This window comes from Echinops telfairi, unplaced genomic scaffold (assembly GCF_000313985.2).
Source record: "Echinops telfairi isolate 266 unplaced genomic scaffold, ASM31398v2 ScPeMD7_18;HRSCAF=68, whole genome shotgun sequence".
NCBI classification, from domain to species: domain Eukaryota; kingdom Metazoa; phylum Chordata; class Mammalia; order Afrosoricida; family Tenrecidae; genus Echinops; species Echinops telfairi.
In genome coordinates, this window is record NW_022103915.1 from 11793548 (window position 1) to 11813014 (window position 19467).

At 53.9% G+C, this 19467-nt stretch overlaps 1 protein-coding gene across 1 annotated transcript in view; it reads right to left on the reverse strand.

Annotated features, from left to right (window-relative positions):
• Positions 1 to 19467, reverse strand: part of RIN3 (Ras and Rab interactor 3) — a 114799-nt gene that overhangs the window by 57313 nt on the left and 38019 nt on the right. The window contains exons 2-3 of the mRNA XM_045287778.1: positions 17049 to 17256; positions 10155 to 10272 (exon numbers count right to left, since the gene is read on the reverse strand). Of these exons, the coding sequence (XP_045143713.1) occupies positions 10155 to 10272; positions 17049 to 17256 (326 nt within the window). The remainder of the gene's footprint in view (positions 1 to 10154; positions 10273 to 17048; positions 17257 to 19467) is intronic.

Below are 19467 nucleotides of genomic sequence, written 5' to 3' on the forward strand. Positions count from 1 at the left end.
CTGGTGTTGGGTTAATGGGTTAATGTTGGACTTGTGGGCTTGGGCAGCATAGGGTTGGGATGTTTTCGTGATGCACATTTTCTTTACATAAAACTCTCTCTTATATACGAATTGCTGTGGATTTGTTTCTCCAAAGTACCCAGACTAATACAGACGGCCAAGGCAACCAGGGTTGGAAGCAGAAAAAGACTGATCCGCTCCTAGAAAAAAACAAAATAAAACTAAAAAGCACTAAGAGGTTGCCTGCTCGGACCAGCCAGACTGTGACCTCACCTTCTGCAGGATTTAAGAGGTGTGGCTTCAAACCCAGGCTCCTTCTCAGTCTCTGGCGACGAGTCTGATGGGGAAAGGGTCAGACACAGGAGCCCCTAGAACTCATAACATTCCGACCCCCAAAGACATGGACGAGGCTCCCACTGCCCAGGCAAATTCACAAACCTCTCCCTTGGGGTTTAAGGGTCCCCAGAGCGCAGAGGTGACAGCCACCATCACGCGGTGGCAGTCCTGACTGCATTTGTCCTGGGGTGGGCTGCTGCTCCCAGTACAGGTGTGTCTGTCTACCAGCACACACCAGGGAGGCGGAGCCGCGGGGGGCGTCGTGGGTAAGCTGTGGGCTGATCCCTAACTGCAAGATCAGCAGTTTGAAAACACCAGTCACCCCAGGGAGAAAGAGGATGTTTTCTCCAAGCACTACAGTTTCGGAAACCCACAGGTGGCGGTTCGACCCTGTCCTGACCCTGTCCTATAGGGTCGTTCTAAGTCAGGATCGGCTTGAGACCAGTGTTGTTGTTGCTGTTATTATTTCTTCTGTTTATTTTTTTCCTTCGAGAGAAGGAGGTTTACTAGGGGCAAGGACCCCCCCCCCCCACACACACACACACACTCGACTGGACAGGGAGCGTGCAGGCTTTCCTTGAGCCAGGGAGCACTGGGCAGGTTGGAGCTCGTTCTGACGGATGGGGTCCCCGTGCGGCCCCACGGGGTTTCCCGCTGTGGACACTTCAGGAGTAGATCGCCGGGCCTCTCTCTGAGGTGCCTCTGCGTGGACTCCAACCACCAGCCTTCCAGTTAGTGGCTGAGCACCCTGTTTGCAGCCCCTGGAGTACAGTGGTGCTGCCTCAGGAATGTGAAAGAGCAGTTCAGACCATGGGTGCCGGGCAGCTGGCTTCTTGTGCATGCCGGACCGTGCCACCTGCCACCCCTGGTTCCTCTTCTAGAGAAGCAGCCGGTAGGACGTCTCATCCAGGACACGGTCACCTTCTTCAAGGGTCCAGATGAATGAAAAAACTAGCTGGTGTCCCCTGGCCAGGTGGTTAATTTCAAACACCTAAGTACGAGGCTGTAGCCCAGAGGCTGGCCTGGACCCTGCACATCCTGATCCCATGTCCTCTATACCCCTTGCCCTCTGCTCTGCTCTCCTTACTCCACCCCATCAGGGCTCTGAGGGCCTCTGAGGAGCCCACACGCGTGGTGAGCTGGCATCTCAAAGCCTTCAGGCCCACGGTGGCTGCCGCTGCCGTCAGGTTGATCCCAGACTCACAGTGACCCCGTGCTCAGCTGAAGGAACTGCTGCCAGCCCAGCACCATCCTGAGATCAAACCCAGACCCACCCGTCGCGACCCTCAGGGTGTTCATGGACTGATTGTGGAAAACAGATCACCAGGTCTTACTTCCTCATCTGCCTTACTCCTGAAACACGTCGGTGTTGGAGAACAGGTTTCCGGATGGTGCACGAGCAGGCAGCGGGTCGTTCTGTCGTACCTGGGGTGACCAGGAGTCAGGACCCAGTCGATGACACCTCACACGACCGCAGAAGAACTAGCCCGAACTCGTAGATTCAGGGCTTTCCAAGAAACTTCTTAACAAGAAACACAGGGAGTGGGCGACATAGCAACCTTTCAACCGGCAAGGTTTTAACTGTTCAAGTATCATTTTGATCTTCCGTAGGCATCTCTCCAGCGCACACTGCTTAGTAACACGTTCCTCCCATCCCGCTATTACGGATCGAGGGAGATCGCCAGAGGCTTATTTCCCATGTGGTTCCCACAAATGCATCTTGGGCTCCCACTGTCATCCAGAGCCTTCTGCAAACCGGATTCTCCCAACTTAGGCTCTGATCCTATAGCCCACCCCCCAGGGGGAACGAATAACAGACATGTGAAGAGACACAGTGGCTGGGGTAAGACACGAAACAACAACTATAATACACAAACTGACAGAGGACTCACGAGGGTGGGAGGGTGGAGGAGGGAGGGGTAAAAAGAGGAGCTGATACCCTGGGCTCAAGTAGAAAGAAAATGTTTTGGAAATGCTGATGGCAGCATAGGTACAAGTGTGCTTAGTACCATTGAATGATGGACTGTTAGGAGATTTGTAAAAGCCCCCCAGTAAAATGATTAAAAGAAGAAAAAAGAAAGAAACAGAGGGAATGCCCAGGGCCCCAGAAGTGGTCCGAGTGAGTCTTGTTCAAAGCAAGCACAGAGAGTCCACGAGGAGGCTGACCTCCTCCATTAGGGGCATCCCCTCATTGCCTCTTGTCTCAGCTATGGGGAACCCCAAACAAAGGGCCCAGGCACTGGGCCTTTCCCTTGCCCACTTCCTCCTCAGGCCACCCCTGATGCCGCTGACACAGCCATGAGATGACATGGGTCTCTCCAGTCTGGGGAGGCTGATGGGCTCCCTCCTCCCATGCTCACCTGGTGTTCACCTGGCTTTGGCACCTCTGCCCTGACGGATCCCCCTCCTCCTTCTGGTGATCCTACGGGAGGATCAGCCACCGCCATCACCACCCACCACTGAGCTGGGCTCCAGGGACAGACAGACCGAAGCACCTTAAACACACGGTTCCTCCTAACAGCCTGTCAGAGAGGCACCATTGTGATGCCCAACTTTCAGACAAGGAAACGGAGGCCCCAAGAAATCAAGTAAGTCCCTTGCCCAAGGTCACAGGAGTAGTCTAACAGGCAGAGCTTGGATTCCCACGCAGAGTGAAGTGAACGCTTGTTCTCACCTTCATGGGGATGGTGTCCATCCATCTCCATGACCTGGCCTAATGCCATCCACATGAGAGCAGGAGCGGGCTTCCCCTGGCCGTGGTTGGCCACGATGATCACCATGATCACTCTGCGATGGGGGAAGGCACCCACCAGGCAGAGAGGGAAAAGAAGGGTGCAGGGTTTTTTGGTGAGTCCACATAGCTACGAAACATGGCTGCTTTTCTGAAGGCCGAGTTTAGCCTGGTGGCAGGCCTCAGGGGCCTGGGCCTTGGCGAGCAGTGGCGTCATGGAAAGGCAGAGAAACACAGGCCACACAGTCTTCTGATGGCGACCAGGCACCACGCAGCAGCTGGAACGTCCCCCTCAAGAAGGGGCTCGGGTCCCTTTGGGGTCAAGTTGGGCTTTGGTTTCTTTCAAGGTTGAAAACAGAACGTAGGACTCTGTCCCTGGGGCCTGGGAGGAAGAGAGACTTCATAGATGTAGGTCGTCTTCGTCTCCGGGTGCCTGGTTTCGGCTCTGTGGGCTCCTATTTGGAAAAGACCCGTGCAAGACCAGGTGCGATGGCCTGGTTCTCAGGGTAGACCTGGTGAATGCTTCCTGACCCAGGTCCAACGCTGGCTGAAGAACAGATGGGTTTGGGAAGATAGAGCAGCGGTTGACTTGGAGCGAAGAGCATAGGAACCAGGTGTTCACCGGAAGGAGGAAAACACAACACACACACACACACACACACACACACACACACACACACACACACACACACACGTCCAGTTTCCTCCCAGAAGGCTCCCTGGTCTCCCTTGAACAGCTTGCCCTCAGCATCCAAGCGCAGGTGTTGACATGAACTACGCTCAGCATATCACTACACACCACTTTCAGCACCTGTCCCCAGAGTTGGTTTTGACAGTTAAGTGGTCAGTTTCTGAGCAGCAGAGTCCACAGAGGACTCCCGTCAATGACAGACAGGATGACACCCAGCTGGCCTCAAGCAGCAAGGCTAATAGCCATCACTCTCTCTCTTGGGAAGAAACAAGCACACCTGTCTGTGCAGCTCCCACGGTACCTTCTGAGGCCACCTTACTCAGGTGAGCAAGGAGCCAGCCAGGTTTTGGGAGAACCAGTAGCTGTTCCCAACCACCACCACTCCTGGAGGCTTCAGAGGGTGCTAGATATACTTGATCTGAAGAGATCATAATCCTCGACTCTCTTTGGCGTGAGATCCTTCTCTCTCCCCACCCCCACCCTGAGCTCTAAATGTGTTACAGATTTAACTGTCCTCCCCCGCCCCCCAACACATGTTGGAGCTCTAACCCCTATATCTGTGCAGGTTATCATAGGCCTTCTTTTGTTAAGCTAATGAGGTAATTACTAGTGCAGGGTGGGTCCTAACCCAAATCACTTCTGAGCTGTCAAAGGAGCAGAAGAGATGCAGAAGGAAGTCAAGACAAGGGGAGAGGGAGGCCACACGTGCAACATGAAGGTCACCAGGGACCTGAGGGACCCTGGGAGACCAGGAGCTTCCTCCACACCACAGCGAGAGCGAGAGCCTTGTCTGAGAACTGGCCCTGCATGCAGATTTCTAACCTCCTGACCTGTGAAAAAGTGTGTGGTTGTTCTTTCAAGCCATCCGCTTGGGGGGCTGTGTCGCCACAGCACTAGGAAAGTGGGACAGGACAAAGGGGCCATTGAAGTTTGTCATACGAATTAGCATCCCTGCCCTCAGACCCACACTCCCCGTCCCGTTATTCTGTGAATCGTTGTTGGGTGCTGCGGAGTCAGCTCTGACTCGTAAGGACTCCACAATAGAAGGCAACCCTTCCCAGGGCTCCGGTGTTGAGCGAGTGGTTACGGCCACTGTGTCCGTCCAGCTTGTCCCGTGCCTTCCTCTTTTACCCATCCCCTTTGCTTCACCAACCACAATGTCCCTCTCCAGCGACGGGTTTCTCCTGATAACATGTCCAAAGTATGAGAGTCTCATACTTTGGAGTCTCACCATGCTTGCCTCTAAGGGGCATTCGGACTGTCCTTCCTCCTTCTGAGAGTCCGTGGTACTTTCATGATAAAGGGCAACATCATGATACATGGAGGAAAGATGAAAATTGTCAAGGATTTCATCTTGCTTGGATCCACAATCAGTACTCATGGAAGCAGCCGTCAAGAGATCAAAGGACACATCGCATTGGGTCAATCTGCTGCACAAGACCTTAAAGTGTTGAAAAGCAAAGATGTTCCTTTGAGGACCAAGGCGTGCCTGACCCAAGCCACGGTCTTTTGAACCGCCTTGTATGCGTGAAAGTTGGACCTTGAATCAGGAAGACTGAAGAAAAATCGATGTGTTTGAATTACGGTGCTGGTGAAGAATATCAAAAGTATCTGGTGATAGGGATTCTAAAATCCACATCCTCTACTTCTCCAGTCTGGAGGCACATGACTGGACTACATTTCCCAGTATCCCTTGCAGTTAGATGTGGTCATGTGACCCATTCTAACCAATGGAACGTGTAACACAGGTGATACACTTCCTTTCAGACCTGTCCCACCACCCACAAGCCTGTTCCCCTTTCCTGCCTATGGCTTCCCAGGAAGCTGGAGGCTGGCTGCTGAAGGGGCAGGCCTCTGGCAGCCAGGCCCTGGAATGAGGCTTCCTGCTAACCAGGAAACTTGCAAGTCAGTGGGGAAGAAGCTGCTTCTGGGTTGAAGCCATTACATCTTCATGCATGTTGCCAACAGCTAGCTAACATGCCCCCACCTCCATCTGCTCCACAGCCTCCGGGAGGCTCCCTCTGTTTTCACTTTCCACTGTTGCCTCCCGCCCCTGGAATGAAAGGCTGGCCTGTGCCCTGCTGCATCTCTACCCGCAGGCCCGTGCCTGCAGCACGGTGGGCACTCCATTGACCAGGAGAATCGGTATCCTGGGCTTTGCCCATTCCGTCAATGGGCTCCTGTGTAACAACCGTTGTGAGGGTGCTGCAGGGCTGGGCAGTGTTTCTTTCTACTGCACCAAGGGCCAGTGTGAATCAGCACTGACGCCCCCGCACCTCATAGTGACAACGTTCAGCACGAGGCTGGGTCTCAGTGGAGAAGGGAACCTGCTTCTAGGTTTACTTTCTCACCCACATCTGGGGCTAGACAAGGAGCCTTCCATCTGACGAATACGCACCCTTCATGATCCAGCCTGAATATCCCCCTCTGACACCACCGTGGCCCGCTTCCTGTGAGACACCTGTCACACGGCACAGTAACTGCATAGTAACTGTCGCCATCATGGTGTCTCCTGCCCCAGCCTGTCTCCACCCTCCACCTTCGAGGTTGGGAACCCAGCCTTTCTCCCCTTCCCTTCGACCCGGGACCTGGCACAGCTGTTTCTTAGGAAGAAGCATGTCAGAACACTTCATAGTCCTTCTTAAATGCCACCACTTGTCTGTCAGAGTGTGACACTGGAAGCAATGCCTCCAGCACCCCAGATGCCAGCAGGGTCACCCATGGCCGACAGACGGGAGAAGAACATTGAATCTTCCAGGAGCCATCAGAAGGATGAGCAAGTCTATCTCAGAGGAAGGACAGCTGCAATGCTCCTGAGGAGCAAGAATGGCGAAACTGGTCTCGTATTTAGGGGCCATTATCAAGGGGGGCCCGATCTCTGGAGAAGGGGATTGTGGGAGTTACATAATCTGTTGTCAATTTGAGACTCTGCAGAGTGAAGGGGTGGAGTCTAGCCCGCCAACCAAGTCGCAGCTTGATGACCTCATTTGGAGGCGCCAGGGAGATAAATAGCTCACTGGAGGCCAGATACACTCACTCCCTGCGAGACATTACTGACGACAAGCCTGATGGAGCTACCCAGACGCAACAAGAGCCCTGGAGCTGGAGGAGCCACGTGGGAACCCATGCCAGTGCTGAGCTGCTTCCACCACCACTGGATCCACAAGACTTTCCACCCACTGGCCTGTGATCTTCCTTTCTGCATTTGGCATCATTGTATGTGCTGCATGAGTCTGAAGAAGAATTTATATACTGGTAATGGACATATGGGCTAATATCAGATTTATGGACTTGACCTGGACTGGGCTGGGATGTTTTCTCAATAATCAATTGCTTTTGTAGATAAAGCTCTTTATTTATTTTAAATAATTTTTATTGGGGTTTGTACAGCTCTTATCACAATCCATCCATCCTTCCATCCATTGTGTCAAGCACATTTGTACATATGTTTCCATCATCATTTCAAAATATTTTCTTTCATTTGGGCCCTTGGTATCAGTTAGTTTTTTCCCTCCCCACCCTCCCTCATGAACTCGATAATTTATAATTTTTTTTCATGTCTTACACTGACCAATGTCTCCCTTCACCCACTTTTCTGTTGTCTGTCCCCCTATGAGGGGGTTATATAGAGATTGGTCCTTCATAAAGCTCTTTCTTGTACACATATGAGTGTCTATGAATTTGTTTCTCTTGTCCACCCAGACTCACACAGGGATCATGCTTGAGCATTGCTCTGTCTTAAGAACATCCAACCGAAAAGTGGATGAAGGGAGACGTCGGACAGGGCAAGATATGACAAAATACCCATTTATAAACTATCAAGGGCTCATGCGGGAGGGGGGAGCGGGGAGGGAGGGGGGAAATGAGGACCTAATGTCGGGGGTTTAAATGGAGAGAAAATGTTTTGAGAAACGATGTACAAATGCGCTTTACACAATTGATGTGTGTATGGATTGGGATAACAGTTGTATGAGCCCCTAATAAAATGTCAAAACAAAACAAAACAAAAAAAACAAATAAATAAATAAATAAAAATGAAAAAAAAAAAAAAAGAACATCCAACTGACTGATGACGTGAGAAAGTGAGGGGAACTGACCACAGTGATCCAATTGGCGCTAGCAATGGCGAATGAGTAGATGGAAAGAGGAGACTCAGCTAAAAGGAGGACGCTCCTCCATGAGATGGGCTGACGTGGTGGCCATCACAATGGGCTCAAGCACAGCACTGACTGTGAGGATGGCCCCGGACTGGCAGTTTTCTGTTTTGCTGTCTGTATGAGGGGTCACTGTGAATCAGTACTGACTCAGCACCGACCAACCACGCCTTGAACTGGTGAGACTTTGCCGCCAACCAAGAGTAGAAACTTCTCTGCAACCCCGCGGGCCCATCAGAGGAGGACCTTGAATAGTCTACAGACTTTCCCAATAGGCTTTCTCTTCTAATAATTTTATATTTTATTGTGGCTGAGAACGAACACAGCAGAATGGATCCAACCTACTGTGCCTCCCTGGACAATTCAGTGATGTGGGCGAGGCTCTTTAAGGTGGACTGCCTTTGCCACCTGAATTATTCCTCTCCCGTTCCCATGCACTCGTGATCCTCGAAGACCACCATCTAGCCGTTCTCCATTGCATTGCCAGTGGGATCTCCTGCGGTCAGTTCCTCTCCCTCCCTCTCAGGTCATCAGTCAGCTGGACATTCTTAAGAAGCACCAGGCTCAAGACAGGCATTCTCAGCCAGCTAAGCTCTTGTTTTGTTTCAGGAAGACGTCTGGTGCTATTTCTGGGTTGAACGATTCAAGATGATCTCAGGGCAATAATTTGCGTGGTTCGTCCATTCATCCAGCCTCTACGACTCCAGACCGGCTGGATCCCATGCCAATTTGCAATTCTGTCCTGCATTTCATTAAGCGGATTTTGACACGGACATGTGCACACATGGCCCTGGGCTGGTCCAGATGACTGAACCCAGTGGCCTAGGGGTGACCTTGCTTGGCAACACAAACCCACTCTTGAGCAGGGGGCCCCAACACCTTCCCACCCACCGGGGCCCAATTCTGCTGGGGCAGCCCTGTGCACACAGGGATGGGGCTGTGATACAGGCAGGGGCGTGAAGACAGGGCCTGTTGTGCAGTCGAGGAAACAGGCTCAGAGAAGTGCGTGACGTCCTGAGATCATGGCACCTAGCTGACGCTGGGACCCGGGGGTCCAGCTCCGCCTTCTCCTTTTCTTCCTCATTTTTTTTCTTTTTAAAATCATTTTATTGGGGGCTCATACAACTCTTATCACAATCCATCCATCCACCCATCCATTGAATACACTTTTCATAATAACTATTTAATGGTGGACACTCAGTACACAGTGCCACTCCATGATCAGATTTTCAATCCTTTAATCCAGCCATGTTTAACTGTGTTAGATTGTGTGAGAAGAAAATAAGATGTAGTTTCTGCCTTTTAGAATGTCGACTTTGTGCCAACACTTACAATATACTAGACATTTCTATCTGTTGGTCTCTCCCCTAGTTCTTTTAAAAAACTCATTTTATTGGGGGCTCGTACAACTCTTATCACAATCCATACACCCATCCATTGTGCGAAGCTCATTTGTACATTGTTGCCCTCATCATTCTCAAAACATTTCTACTTGAGCCCTTGGTATCAGCTCATTTTTTTCCCCTTTCTCCCTGCTCCCCTCTCTCTCATAAATCCTTTGATAATTTATAAATTATTATTTTGTCATATTTTACACTGTCCGACGTCTCCCTTCACCGACATTTCTGTTGTCCATCCCCCAGGGAGGAGGTTATTTGTAAATCCTTGTAATCGGTTTCCCCTTTCCACCCACCCTCCCTCCACCCTCCCTGTATTGCCACTCTCACCACTGGTCCCGAAGGGGTCATCAGTCCTGGATTCCCTGTGTTTCCAGTTCCTATCTGTACCAATGTACATACTCTGGTCTAGCCAGATTTGTAAGGTAGAGTTGGGATCATGATAGTGGGGGTGGGGAGGAAGCATTTAGGAACTAGAGGCAAGTGGCTTGTTTCCTCATTGCTACCCTGCACCCTGACTGGCTCATCTCCTCCCAGTGATCCTTCTGTAAGGGGACGTCCAGTTCTTTACCCCCTATTCCCCTGCCCCCTCGGGGTCGCCCCACATTCCTGAGAAGAAGAGTCCAGGAAGAGGCAGAGCCAACCAGCAGGAGATGGGGGAGCAGAGAGGGAAACTGGCCTTTGAGCAATAAACGGAGTCCATGGCCCGGTAACTGGGGAACAGCGACTTCCTCCCCTCTTGAATTGAAACCCGCGCCCGTGGCCGGAGGCGTGGTTAGGGGCGTGGTCAGAGGGCGGGGCTTAAGCTGCTGCGGGGCCAGGGGGCGGGGCGGGGAGGCACTTACTGGACTTTTCTTCTTTGATGGTGTACTCCAGCACCTCCGGCGAGCCTTCGCCCCGGGAAGGAAAGTGGACGCAGAGCACCAGGTGCTTGGAGCCGCTGTCCTTGCGGACCAGGAACATCTGGAAGGAAAGAGGGGGGGGGCGAGTGGTCACTCGATGCCAGCTTTGTCGGGGTGGAAGGTTCTTAAACGCGGAGCCAGTATGGAATGGTCACCACGGCGTGGAGCCCAGGAATAGGGCCCTGCGGGGCCGCCATCCCCGTGACTGGCTGTGGGTCAGGCCATGTGGTCTGTAGGGGTGTCACTGGCTAATTTTCGGAAACAGATAAAGGTCTCTCGCTCCGCTCCGCTGTCTTCCTCTGGAACAGTGGTTCTCTACCTTTCTCATGCCAGGACCCTTTCATACAGTTCCTCGTGTGGTGGTGACCCCCAACCATGAAATTATTTTCGTTGCTACTTCAGCACTGTCATTTTGCTATTGTTATGAACCGCCATGTAAATATCTGATAGGCAGGATGTATTTTCATGGTTACAAATTGAACTTCATTAAAGCAGAGTGATTCATCACAAAAACAATATGTAATTATATATCGTGAAATATTCATATCTAACTACAAATAAATGAAATTTTGTCTCGAAGCATGGTGTAGCATGGATAACAGTTCACGCTGGGTACTCGTAGGTGGGCGGATCTGCATGTGGGCGGACCTGCCTGGAGACGGATAGAGGAGCCGTGTCTCGGTTCCTACGACCGTTGGAAATATGTGTTTTCCGGTGGTCTTAGGCGACCCCTGCGAAAGGGTCATTCGACCCCCCAAGGGGTCTCGACCCACAGGTTGAGAACCACTGGTCTGGAAGGTTGGCTGAAACCGGTCAGTGTCAGGCTGAGGTTGTTAGGTGCCGACGAGTCCGTTGGGACTGCTAGCGACCCGAAGGCATCCTCACAACTGCTCCGTTTGAGTCCGCTGTTCCAGCCACGACATAGACCCATCTCTCTGAGGGCCCTCCCCTTTTTCAATGCCCCTCTGCTCTAGGAGCACGATGTCCTTTTCCAAGGACTGGTCTCTTCTGATAACATGTCCAAAGGGTCACTGCTATTGGTCAGGTTTTCAGTGGCTGCTCCCTCACGGAGAGGGCAGCCTCTTGCTTCTTCCCAGTCTGCTCTTAGTCTGGAAGCCCCCATGAAACCTGTCCAACGTGGGTGACCAATGACATAGCTTCCAGCAACACACGAGCCACCCCAGTACAACACACTGGCGGTTGAGGGGTGGGTCAGCATCATAGTACCATGCGTCTCCTGACAGACGGTGGCTGGCTGTGCCTGAGCTGCTTTGGCCGGGGATCCAGCCCTGGTCTCCCCACACGGAAGGTTAGAAGTCTGCCACCGAGCCTCCTTTGTCCGCCGAGGTCAGTGTTTCCTAAGGATCTGTGTAGACACAGAGCCAGCTGGGGCCTTTGAGTCTCTGCCGACTCACAGCAACCCCATAGGAGCGGGTGGAACAGCCCCGTGGGTCTCCCAGGCACTGACTGTTCCTGGGAAGAGAAAGCCTCGTCTTTCTCCCCAAGAGGGGCGGGTGCTGCTGACCTTGCAATGAACAGCCCCACGTATAGCCACTGTGTCACCAAGGCTCCCCGGAAACAGACAGCCTCCTATCTCCCAAACAGAGAGGCTGGAGCGCTTGAACCACAGCCCAGCGCTTATCAGACGGTGCCACCAGGACCAGGGAGTGAGCATTTCAACAATCTCCCTGCCTGCTCTGATAGGCGTGGTCTGTGTCAAAGCTCTCGTGTCTGGGAAGTCAGGTACCCTGGGGCGCCTGCCTAAATCTAGCTCAGAAATTACTTCACGCTCCCCCACACCCCCCAACATCAGTAAAAATACTTCACATTAACCTGACTCTCTGTGGCAGGAACTGTCCCGAGTGCGGAACATATGTTAGCTGGCTTCATCGTTCAACGTCCTCTACTCTGCTCTGGCCACCATTCCCCCCTCCCACCCCCCAGGGAAGGAGCTGTCCCTGGGGCCTCGGCCTCCCATGCAGTCATGGGGACCAAAAACCAAACTCACTGCCATCGAGTCCATGCTGACTCACAGGGACCCTAGCGGACAGGGTAGAACTGCCCCGGTGGGTTTCTGAGACTGTGACTGTCTGGGAATAGAAAGCCGCCTCTTTCTCCTGAGGAGCAGCTGGCTAGTGGTTTCAAACTGCTGACCTCAAGCTCAGCAGCCCAATGTGCAATCACTAGGCCACGAGAACTCCTTAGTCACAGGGAGGGGAGTTCCAATTCCTTCCACGGGGTCTGTCATATTAAAAGGTTGGGTTTAGCCTCAGCTAGTGAGCTGTGATCCGCAAGGTTGGTAGTTTGAAACCACCCGCCACTCCGTGGGAGAAAGACGGGGCTTTTTAGTCCCTTCAACAGTTACGGTCTTGGAAGTTCAGAGGCAGTTCTACCCTGTCCTCTAGGGTGGCTCTGAGTTGGCATGGACTCGATGGCAGAGAGAGAGAGAGAGAGAGAGAGAGAGAGAGAGAGAGAGAGAGAGAGAGACTGTGTATTGTATGTGAGGCCTCATCCGGGCTCATCCTGCCTTACTGGTGATGAACATCTTTTGGAAACTTCCCAACCTCTGGGGCACAGCTGCCAAGTGCCAGGTACCCCTCCCCGCTGAGAGGAGTGTTCTGTCCCTGCCTCACAGTCTCTCTCACTCGGGCATCACTCAGGTGGGCCCGAAGGGGAGGGAAGGCTGAGGGCAGGGTCCCAAGTTTGAAAGGCTCCCACGGAGAACCTTTCTCCAGGCTCTGCTTCTATGAACAGAATTCTCACCTGCTATGGAGGAGGCAGGAGCCCTGGTGGCGTACGGGTTACAAGTTGGGCTGCTAACCAAAGGGCCAGCAGTTTGAAACCAGTAGCTGCTCCATGGGAGAAATATGAGGCTTTCCACTCTCGAAAAGAGTCAATCTTGGGAACCCCCGGGAACAGTTTACCCCTCTCCTCTAGGGTTGCTATGAGTTAGAATTGACTTGAGGCAGTGAGATTGGTTTTGGTTTTTATGCAGGAGACTCGGCTCTATCCCAAGCCAATGCCCCTTTGCCTTGCTTTGAAGCTGAGGGCCCAGCAGAGGTTCTACACTGAGAAGCACCAGGAGGAAAGGCCTGGCCAGCCTGCTTCCGGAGAGTAGCCAGTGACAACTCTATGGAGCCCTAGCCGAGTCTGGGGAAGGTTCGGAACTGGGCAGCGTCCTTGGTGCATGCAGTCACCATGCATCGGGCTGACGTGACAGCAGCCAACGATGGCATGGGAAAATTGCTGATACGACCAACACGTCCAGTTGTGTGTTTTTTCTAGAATCTAAGAGACGACCGTGACCTGTCTTATGGGTAGACTTTTTGTTAGAGAGAGAGAGAGGGAGAGGGACGTTCTGTAGTGTATTTTTAGCCAAATCATGCTGGGGCACACACACCTATAATGCACCCAGCATGTGCAGGAAACGAATGAACAGAGGGGGCTGCCCGTTTTGCAAAGACCCCAGCACGCACATGTCATGTCTGTGAAAATGCAGTGCGTAGGTTCAGGGTCACAATACAATGTGGGCTTCTTATTGCACCTCTTCATAGGTTTACCCCTCGTCCCTGGCCTCCCCAAGGGTGACCAGCACTGCAGATCATGCATGACCCTGCCCTGGCACCGTAGTCACCTCTCATAGTCAGCACGGCTAGAACTCTCCACCCATCATGCTTCAAAGAAACCCAAAGCAAAACCCAACTCGTTGCCATCGAGTCGACTCCGATTCTCCGTGATCCTACAGGACCGGGCAGAACCGCCTCTGCGGGTTTCCCAGACGCGATCTTGCTGGGAGTAGGGCGCCTCAGCTTTCTCCCACAGAGCAGCTGGTGGGTTCAGACTGCTGGCCTTGCGGTGAGCCACGCAGCGCGTACACCCTATACCACCAGGACCCTTCCCAGGGGCGTTCAGAGACAATGCAGCTGGCAGGGGTTGGACAGGACTCCTCCAGCGAGTGAGGGGGAAGGACCACCAGGTGGGCTTCCCCTGGGGACACTCAGCTCTGTGTCCCTGAGGAGTGTGGTGGCTTCCTTGAGCTCAGGGCTCTGCTCTGTCCAGTGGACAATATCACCTACCACCACCCAGCAGAAACTTAAGATGCCACAGCCCTGCCTCTTGGGGGTGGGGGAACTGAGGCTCTGCACAGGAGGCACCCGGCATGGTGAGTGGTCTCCACCGGTGTTCGCTGTGAATGAATTCTCCCCTCACCCACCCGCAGTCCCCTGGCCTCAGGTCCCACCCAGAGCCACCTGCATGACTTGGGAGAAAGTCTCAGGGCAGAAGGTGGGGAGACAAAGGCTACACACCCGGGGCAAGAGGGGCTGAATGCAAGACAAGAAGGAAAGGAGCCCGAGTTAAGAGAGCGGCGCATGTCTGTGCTCGGTCCCTAAGTGGCCAACGTTGGGCTCGGTCCCTCAGTATCTTCCATTCAGAATCATTCAGTTCTCACAATGGCTCTGTTAGGTGACGGTGGCTGTTAGCTGTGGTGGGGGGGCGGCGGGTGCTGATTCATGGTGACCCTCTGTGACTCGTAACAAACCCAGCCAGTCCTGCATCGACTCAATGGCAGTGAGCTATCCTTCAAGGAGTCCCGGGAGTGCAGTGGTTCCATGTTAGTCTCTGTTTGAAACCACCAGAGAAAGACAGGGCTTTCTACTCCTGTAAGGAGTTACAGTCTTGAGAGCTCACAGGGGCAGTTCTGCCTGTCCCGTAGGGTGGTGAGGAGTCAGAATTGCTCGATGGCAGCGTGTCTATGAGCTAGTGGAGACGGGCAGGAGAGGGGTCTGTGCTTGCTGTGGCCTGGCTCTCACAGGCCCCTGATGCTTCCAGCCTGGAGGGTGGTCCTGAGAGATGCTCCCTGTGGGCAGGTCAGTGGTCTACCTTAGTGTACTCTCCATTGGAAGAAGATGGTCTTCTCTGGGCTCCCCAATGAGGGGCTTTAGCTGTTGAGCTAGACACGGGGAACCCTCTGGGAGGTATCCGTGGACAGGGCCTCAAAACGGTGCCGCTAGGTGACAAATCTAGGACGGGGATTACTGGAAAGTGTTCCAGAGGATGGCAGCCCCGAGCACGTAAACACAACTAAGAGCCATCAGGGGGACAATGAGGAGTGTGCCCAGAGTTACCTCAGGCCAGGCTTGCTGCTATTTGCAGCTGAAAGCAGGCTAAACTGACAGTGTCCCAAAAGGTGGCTGATGATGGAATTGCTCGGGTGGCTTCAGGAGAGTGCCTGCCTTGTGGTCAGCACGCAGCAGGTGGTGTCCCCCAAACCCCTCCCCCCCCCCCCATCCGATCCTCTGCTTCCTGCTGCCCAGCCCCCAGGACAAAGAACACCAAGCCCTCACTGTGTGGAGGTGGCATCCAGCCCTGGATGGGGCCATGACTCAGGAAGGCAGCGGAGATCCCAGGGAGCAGCTCTGGGCTCCATCCCTCCGGTGAGGCCAGGTGACCAGGGACAAGACTGGTGCAAGGGTCTCCTTGGTTGACCTCAAGACCCCTCGTCGGGTACTGCCTGAACAGTTCCAGATGAAAGCCATTCACCATGCGGCTCCAAGATGGGGCGCCCTGTTGGGGGTGGCTCCTTTGAAAGCCTTCCCTGACTGACCAGGCCACCACCTGCCCTGATATGGTGCCCAGGGTCCTCGCCCTGCTCCTTTGCTTATGGGAACAAGCACCGCTGGGACCTTGCTGAGCTGACGTGAGTCAGCCTGCTCTTCCCGTTCCTTCTTTTTCCTTCCTTTGAACTGCTCCCATGGATCCTGGACTAGAGACCCCCAGGAAGCAGAAGCAGTACCACCAGGGCCCCCTCGAAGGCCCTGTCCTCTCTGAAGAGCTACTGTAGACAGGTGTCATGGAGTCGGTTCTGACCCAATAGCGGCCTCTGCACAACAGAAGGAACACTGCCCGGTCCTGCACTATCCCCATCACGGTTCCCATGCCCGCGCCCATTTGTTGCAGCCCCCGTGTCAGTCCTTCGTGTGGAGGGTCTTCCTCTTTGTCATTCGGTAAACTACTGTCATTGAGGAGGCTGGTCCGATGGCCCCGGGGTGCCCTCCCTGTCTGCCTTCAGCCACAGGCCTTGGAGAGAACACATCTAGGACAGACGTGCTGCCCTCCCCGCGGCCTGACACGCAGCCGCCCACAGCTGAAGACACCAAGGATGCTTTTGTTCTCAAACGTGCTTTTGTTCTTGGCCCAGACATTCCTGAGCGGATGGATTTTCCTGTTGTCCTATTTTAGGGTTATTTCCCACTTGCTGGGGGAGTGCCCATCATGCCCGTTACAGCAGGAACAGAATGGCCGACTCCTCCAAAACCAGAGCTGCAGGGCCTGCCTTGTTGGTGGAGGCCGGGGACCCAGTGGTCAGGGCCATGTAGATCCATGTAGGCCTAGATGGGTGAGCTCACAGCCAAGGGCCCCCATCACCTGTCCTGACCCTGCCAGACCTTAGGAGCGGTGTGTGATATCTATATCTATGTCTATGTCTATATCTATCTATATATATATCAGAGAGAGAGAGAGAGAAAGAGAGAGAGAGAGAGAGAGAGAGAATGCCCATGTCTTTGTGCATGTGCTCTGTCCCAAACTTGCTGAGTGCCAGGACACTAGTCCAAATGCCGAGAGGGGTCACCCTAGCCGTGAATTCCTCTGTTCTCTGGCTGGGAACACCTGCTCCCCAGAGCAGAAACCATGCCTTCCAGCCTTGCCACCTTGAGTTCTGGAGAAACACCACGGTCAAAAAGGGACGCCTTCACAGCTGCCTAAGTGGGACACCCATGCAGGTGTGCATCTCACCTCCCCACCCTACCCCCCACTGAGCTGGGCCACCCGACTCACCCCGGCCACCTCCTGTTTCAGGATCTGGGCCGCTTCTGCTCGGCCCAGCCCCAGCTGCAGCCACACGGGGCACGTTCTCACGAGCTTCTCCAAGATGCTGAGGCCACGACGGGGAAGGCAGTTCTTCTGGGCGGCAGGCTGGCAGAGCCCCATGCCACCTTCCTCCGCTTCTTCCTTGCCCCCTCCTTTGCCAGCATCTGGAATGGGGCTGAGAGGAGAGGATCCCACGGTTAGTCCGTCCTGCCACCAGCCTGCCGGGCATACTTCTTTAGGATTGTGGCCCTCTGGGGGATGGAATGCGGAGTTATAAAAGAAATACCATGACCTTAAGGAGCTTATGATACAGCAGGTGAGACATGAGCGGAAACAACCAGCTGTCGTACAAGGGGCAAACGAGCCCTCCGATGGGGTGAGCACGTAGTGATGGACGGAGCCGGTCCAACCGAGGTGGCTCTGGGCCACACAGGCCACACTGGAGCCCCAAAGAGGATTTTTAACATTTTCTTGAACTATAACGTAGACACCGTGCAGGTGCAAATAGGCACATTTTGGCAGAAGAATGATGGTTCTGGAGGAGAATATTGAATAGTCTCCAAACCCAACTCACACTGCCGCCACCGAGTCGAGGCTGACTGCACTTAGGACAGAGTAGAACTGCTCCTGGGGGCTTCCTGCAACTCTTCCCAGGACTAGAGGCCTCATCTTTCTCCCAAGTGGCTGCTGGTGGTTTAGAACTGCTGACCTGTGGTTAGCAGCCCAGTGTGTAACTCACTACGCCACCAGGGTTCCTGTTACGAATATGAGGTGCTTGAAAATACGGTCTCTTGGGTCAGAGGCACCTTAGCATTCAAAGTGCCATTTTTGCTCTGTAACACACTAAAGAGGTCTTTGGGGAAGATCCGTCCAGTTGACAGACTACGTGGTAAGAGTTGTTAGGGGACATGTGACCACTTTCATAGCAAACGTCCCGACCACCGACTCTTGGTCCCACGGAGCGGCTGGTGGATTAGAAGTGCCGGCCCTTGGGCTACCTTAGCAGCCCAGCACTTTAACCACTGCGCCACCAGGGACCCTTCCCTGAGACGAGAGATCGAGTTTAGAATTACTTATTAGAAACGGTGTCTGTTGTTTTTCCAGCCACAGAGAAAACAGGGCAGAACAGAGGGGGCTGAGGCGGGACCTGCACCGTGGGCTGTGGAGCGGCCGAGCCTCTGTCCCAGCACCCAGCACCCTCAGGGCAGCTCTTGGAGGAAGCGAGTCCACGTTGGGGTGTTCTGACCCAGGGGTCCGGGAGCCGCCCCCTGACTGCACCCCTGTCTGCAGACTCTGCCCTGGAGGATGCAGGAGCCCAGGCCGGCACTGTGGCCGACATGACCCCTGTGGTAGCCGAGGTCCTGTGCTCTGCCCAGCCTGCTGCTTCCCGTGAGTTCAAGGGAACTGGTTCGCATCATGCAGAAGGAGGCTGGAGGTGCCACACTCAACGTTTGGAGGAAGTCGCCTCCCCAAAGGGAGAAGTGAGAGGGCAACAAATCAGGGTTCCCCACAAGCAGTCAGGGGGCTCTTTCTGGCCAAGCACACTGCTCGCAGCAACAGCGGGCGGGGCCAAGACCCGCAGGCCCAGGAGCAAGTGTGAGCAACGGCATGGAGATCATCTCAGTCGCCCAGACAACAGCTCTGCTGCCGTGTGACCGTGAGCCAAGGCCGGCTGCCAAGACCACGAGCACGTCCACGGCCCCCACCCCCACGTCCTGGTCTGCGGCCTCTGGTCTCTGGTCAGTTCTCTGTGCACGTGGATCGTTTTGCTGCTGCTGCTGCTGTTAGGAACCACGGAGTGGGTTCCGACTCCCTGTGACCCTGCGCCCCACAGAACCAAACACTGCCTGGTCCTGTGCCTGCCTCACAATCGCTGTTCTCTCTCTCCCTCCAATGTGGGCACTTCCGAGAGGCGACCACACAGCCGGCCACAGTTCAGTGTTCAATCCGTCGGAAGTCTTTCCTAGTCAAATTACAACTGAGCTTGCAGTACATGGGAGACACACCGTGGTGCTTACATTCGGTGTAATGACAATGTCAAAACCCACGAGCTTTCTCCTCTAGGAAATGTGCCTGTTGTCCTCAACCCATGAGGGATTCTGTAGCCAGTGAGGAGAGTGCTTCCTATTGAATAGTCTGCAGGTGCCCCAAGCACGAATGAACAATCTTCCAAGAAATACAATCAGAATGCCCCTTAGGAAGGGAGTTGGTGAGACTTTAGCTCTGGACACATCATCAGGAAAGAGCACGCTGTAGACAGAGACAGCAGGTTTGGGCAGGTGGAGAGTCAGCGGACAGGAGGGGAGGCTCCCGGAAATGTATGAACAGGAGCACCACAGCGATGGACTTAAACATGCCAACGACCATGCGGATGGAGCCAAACTGG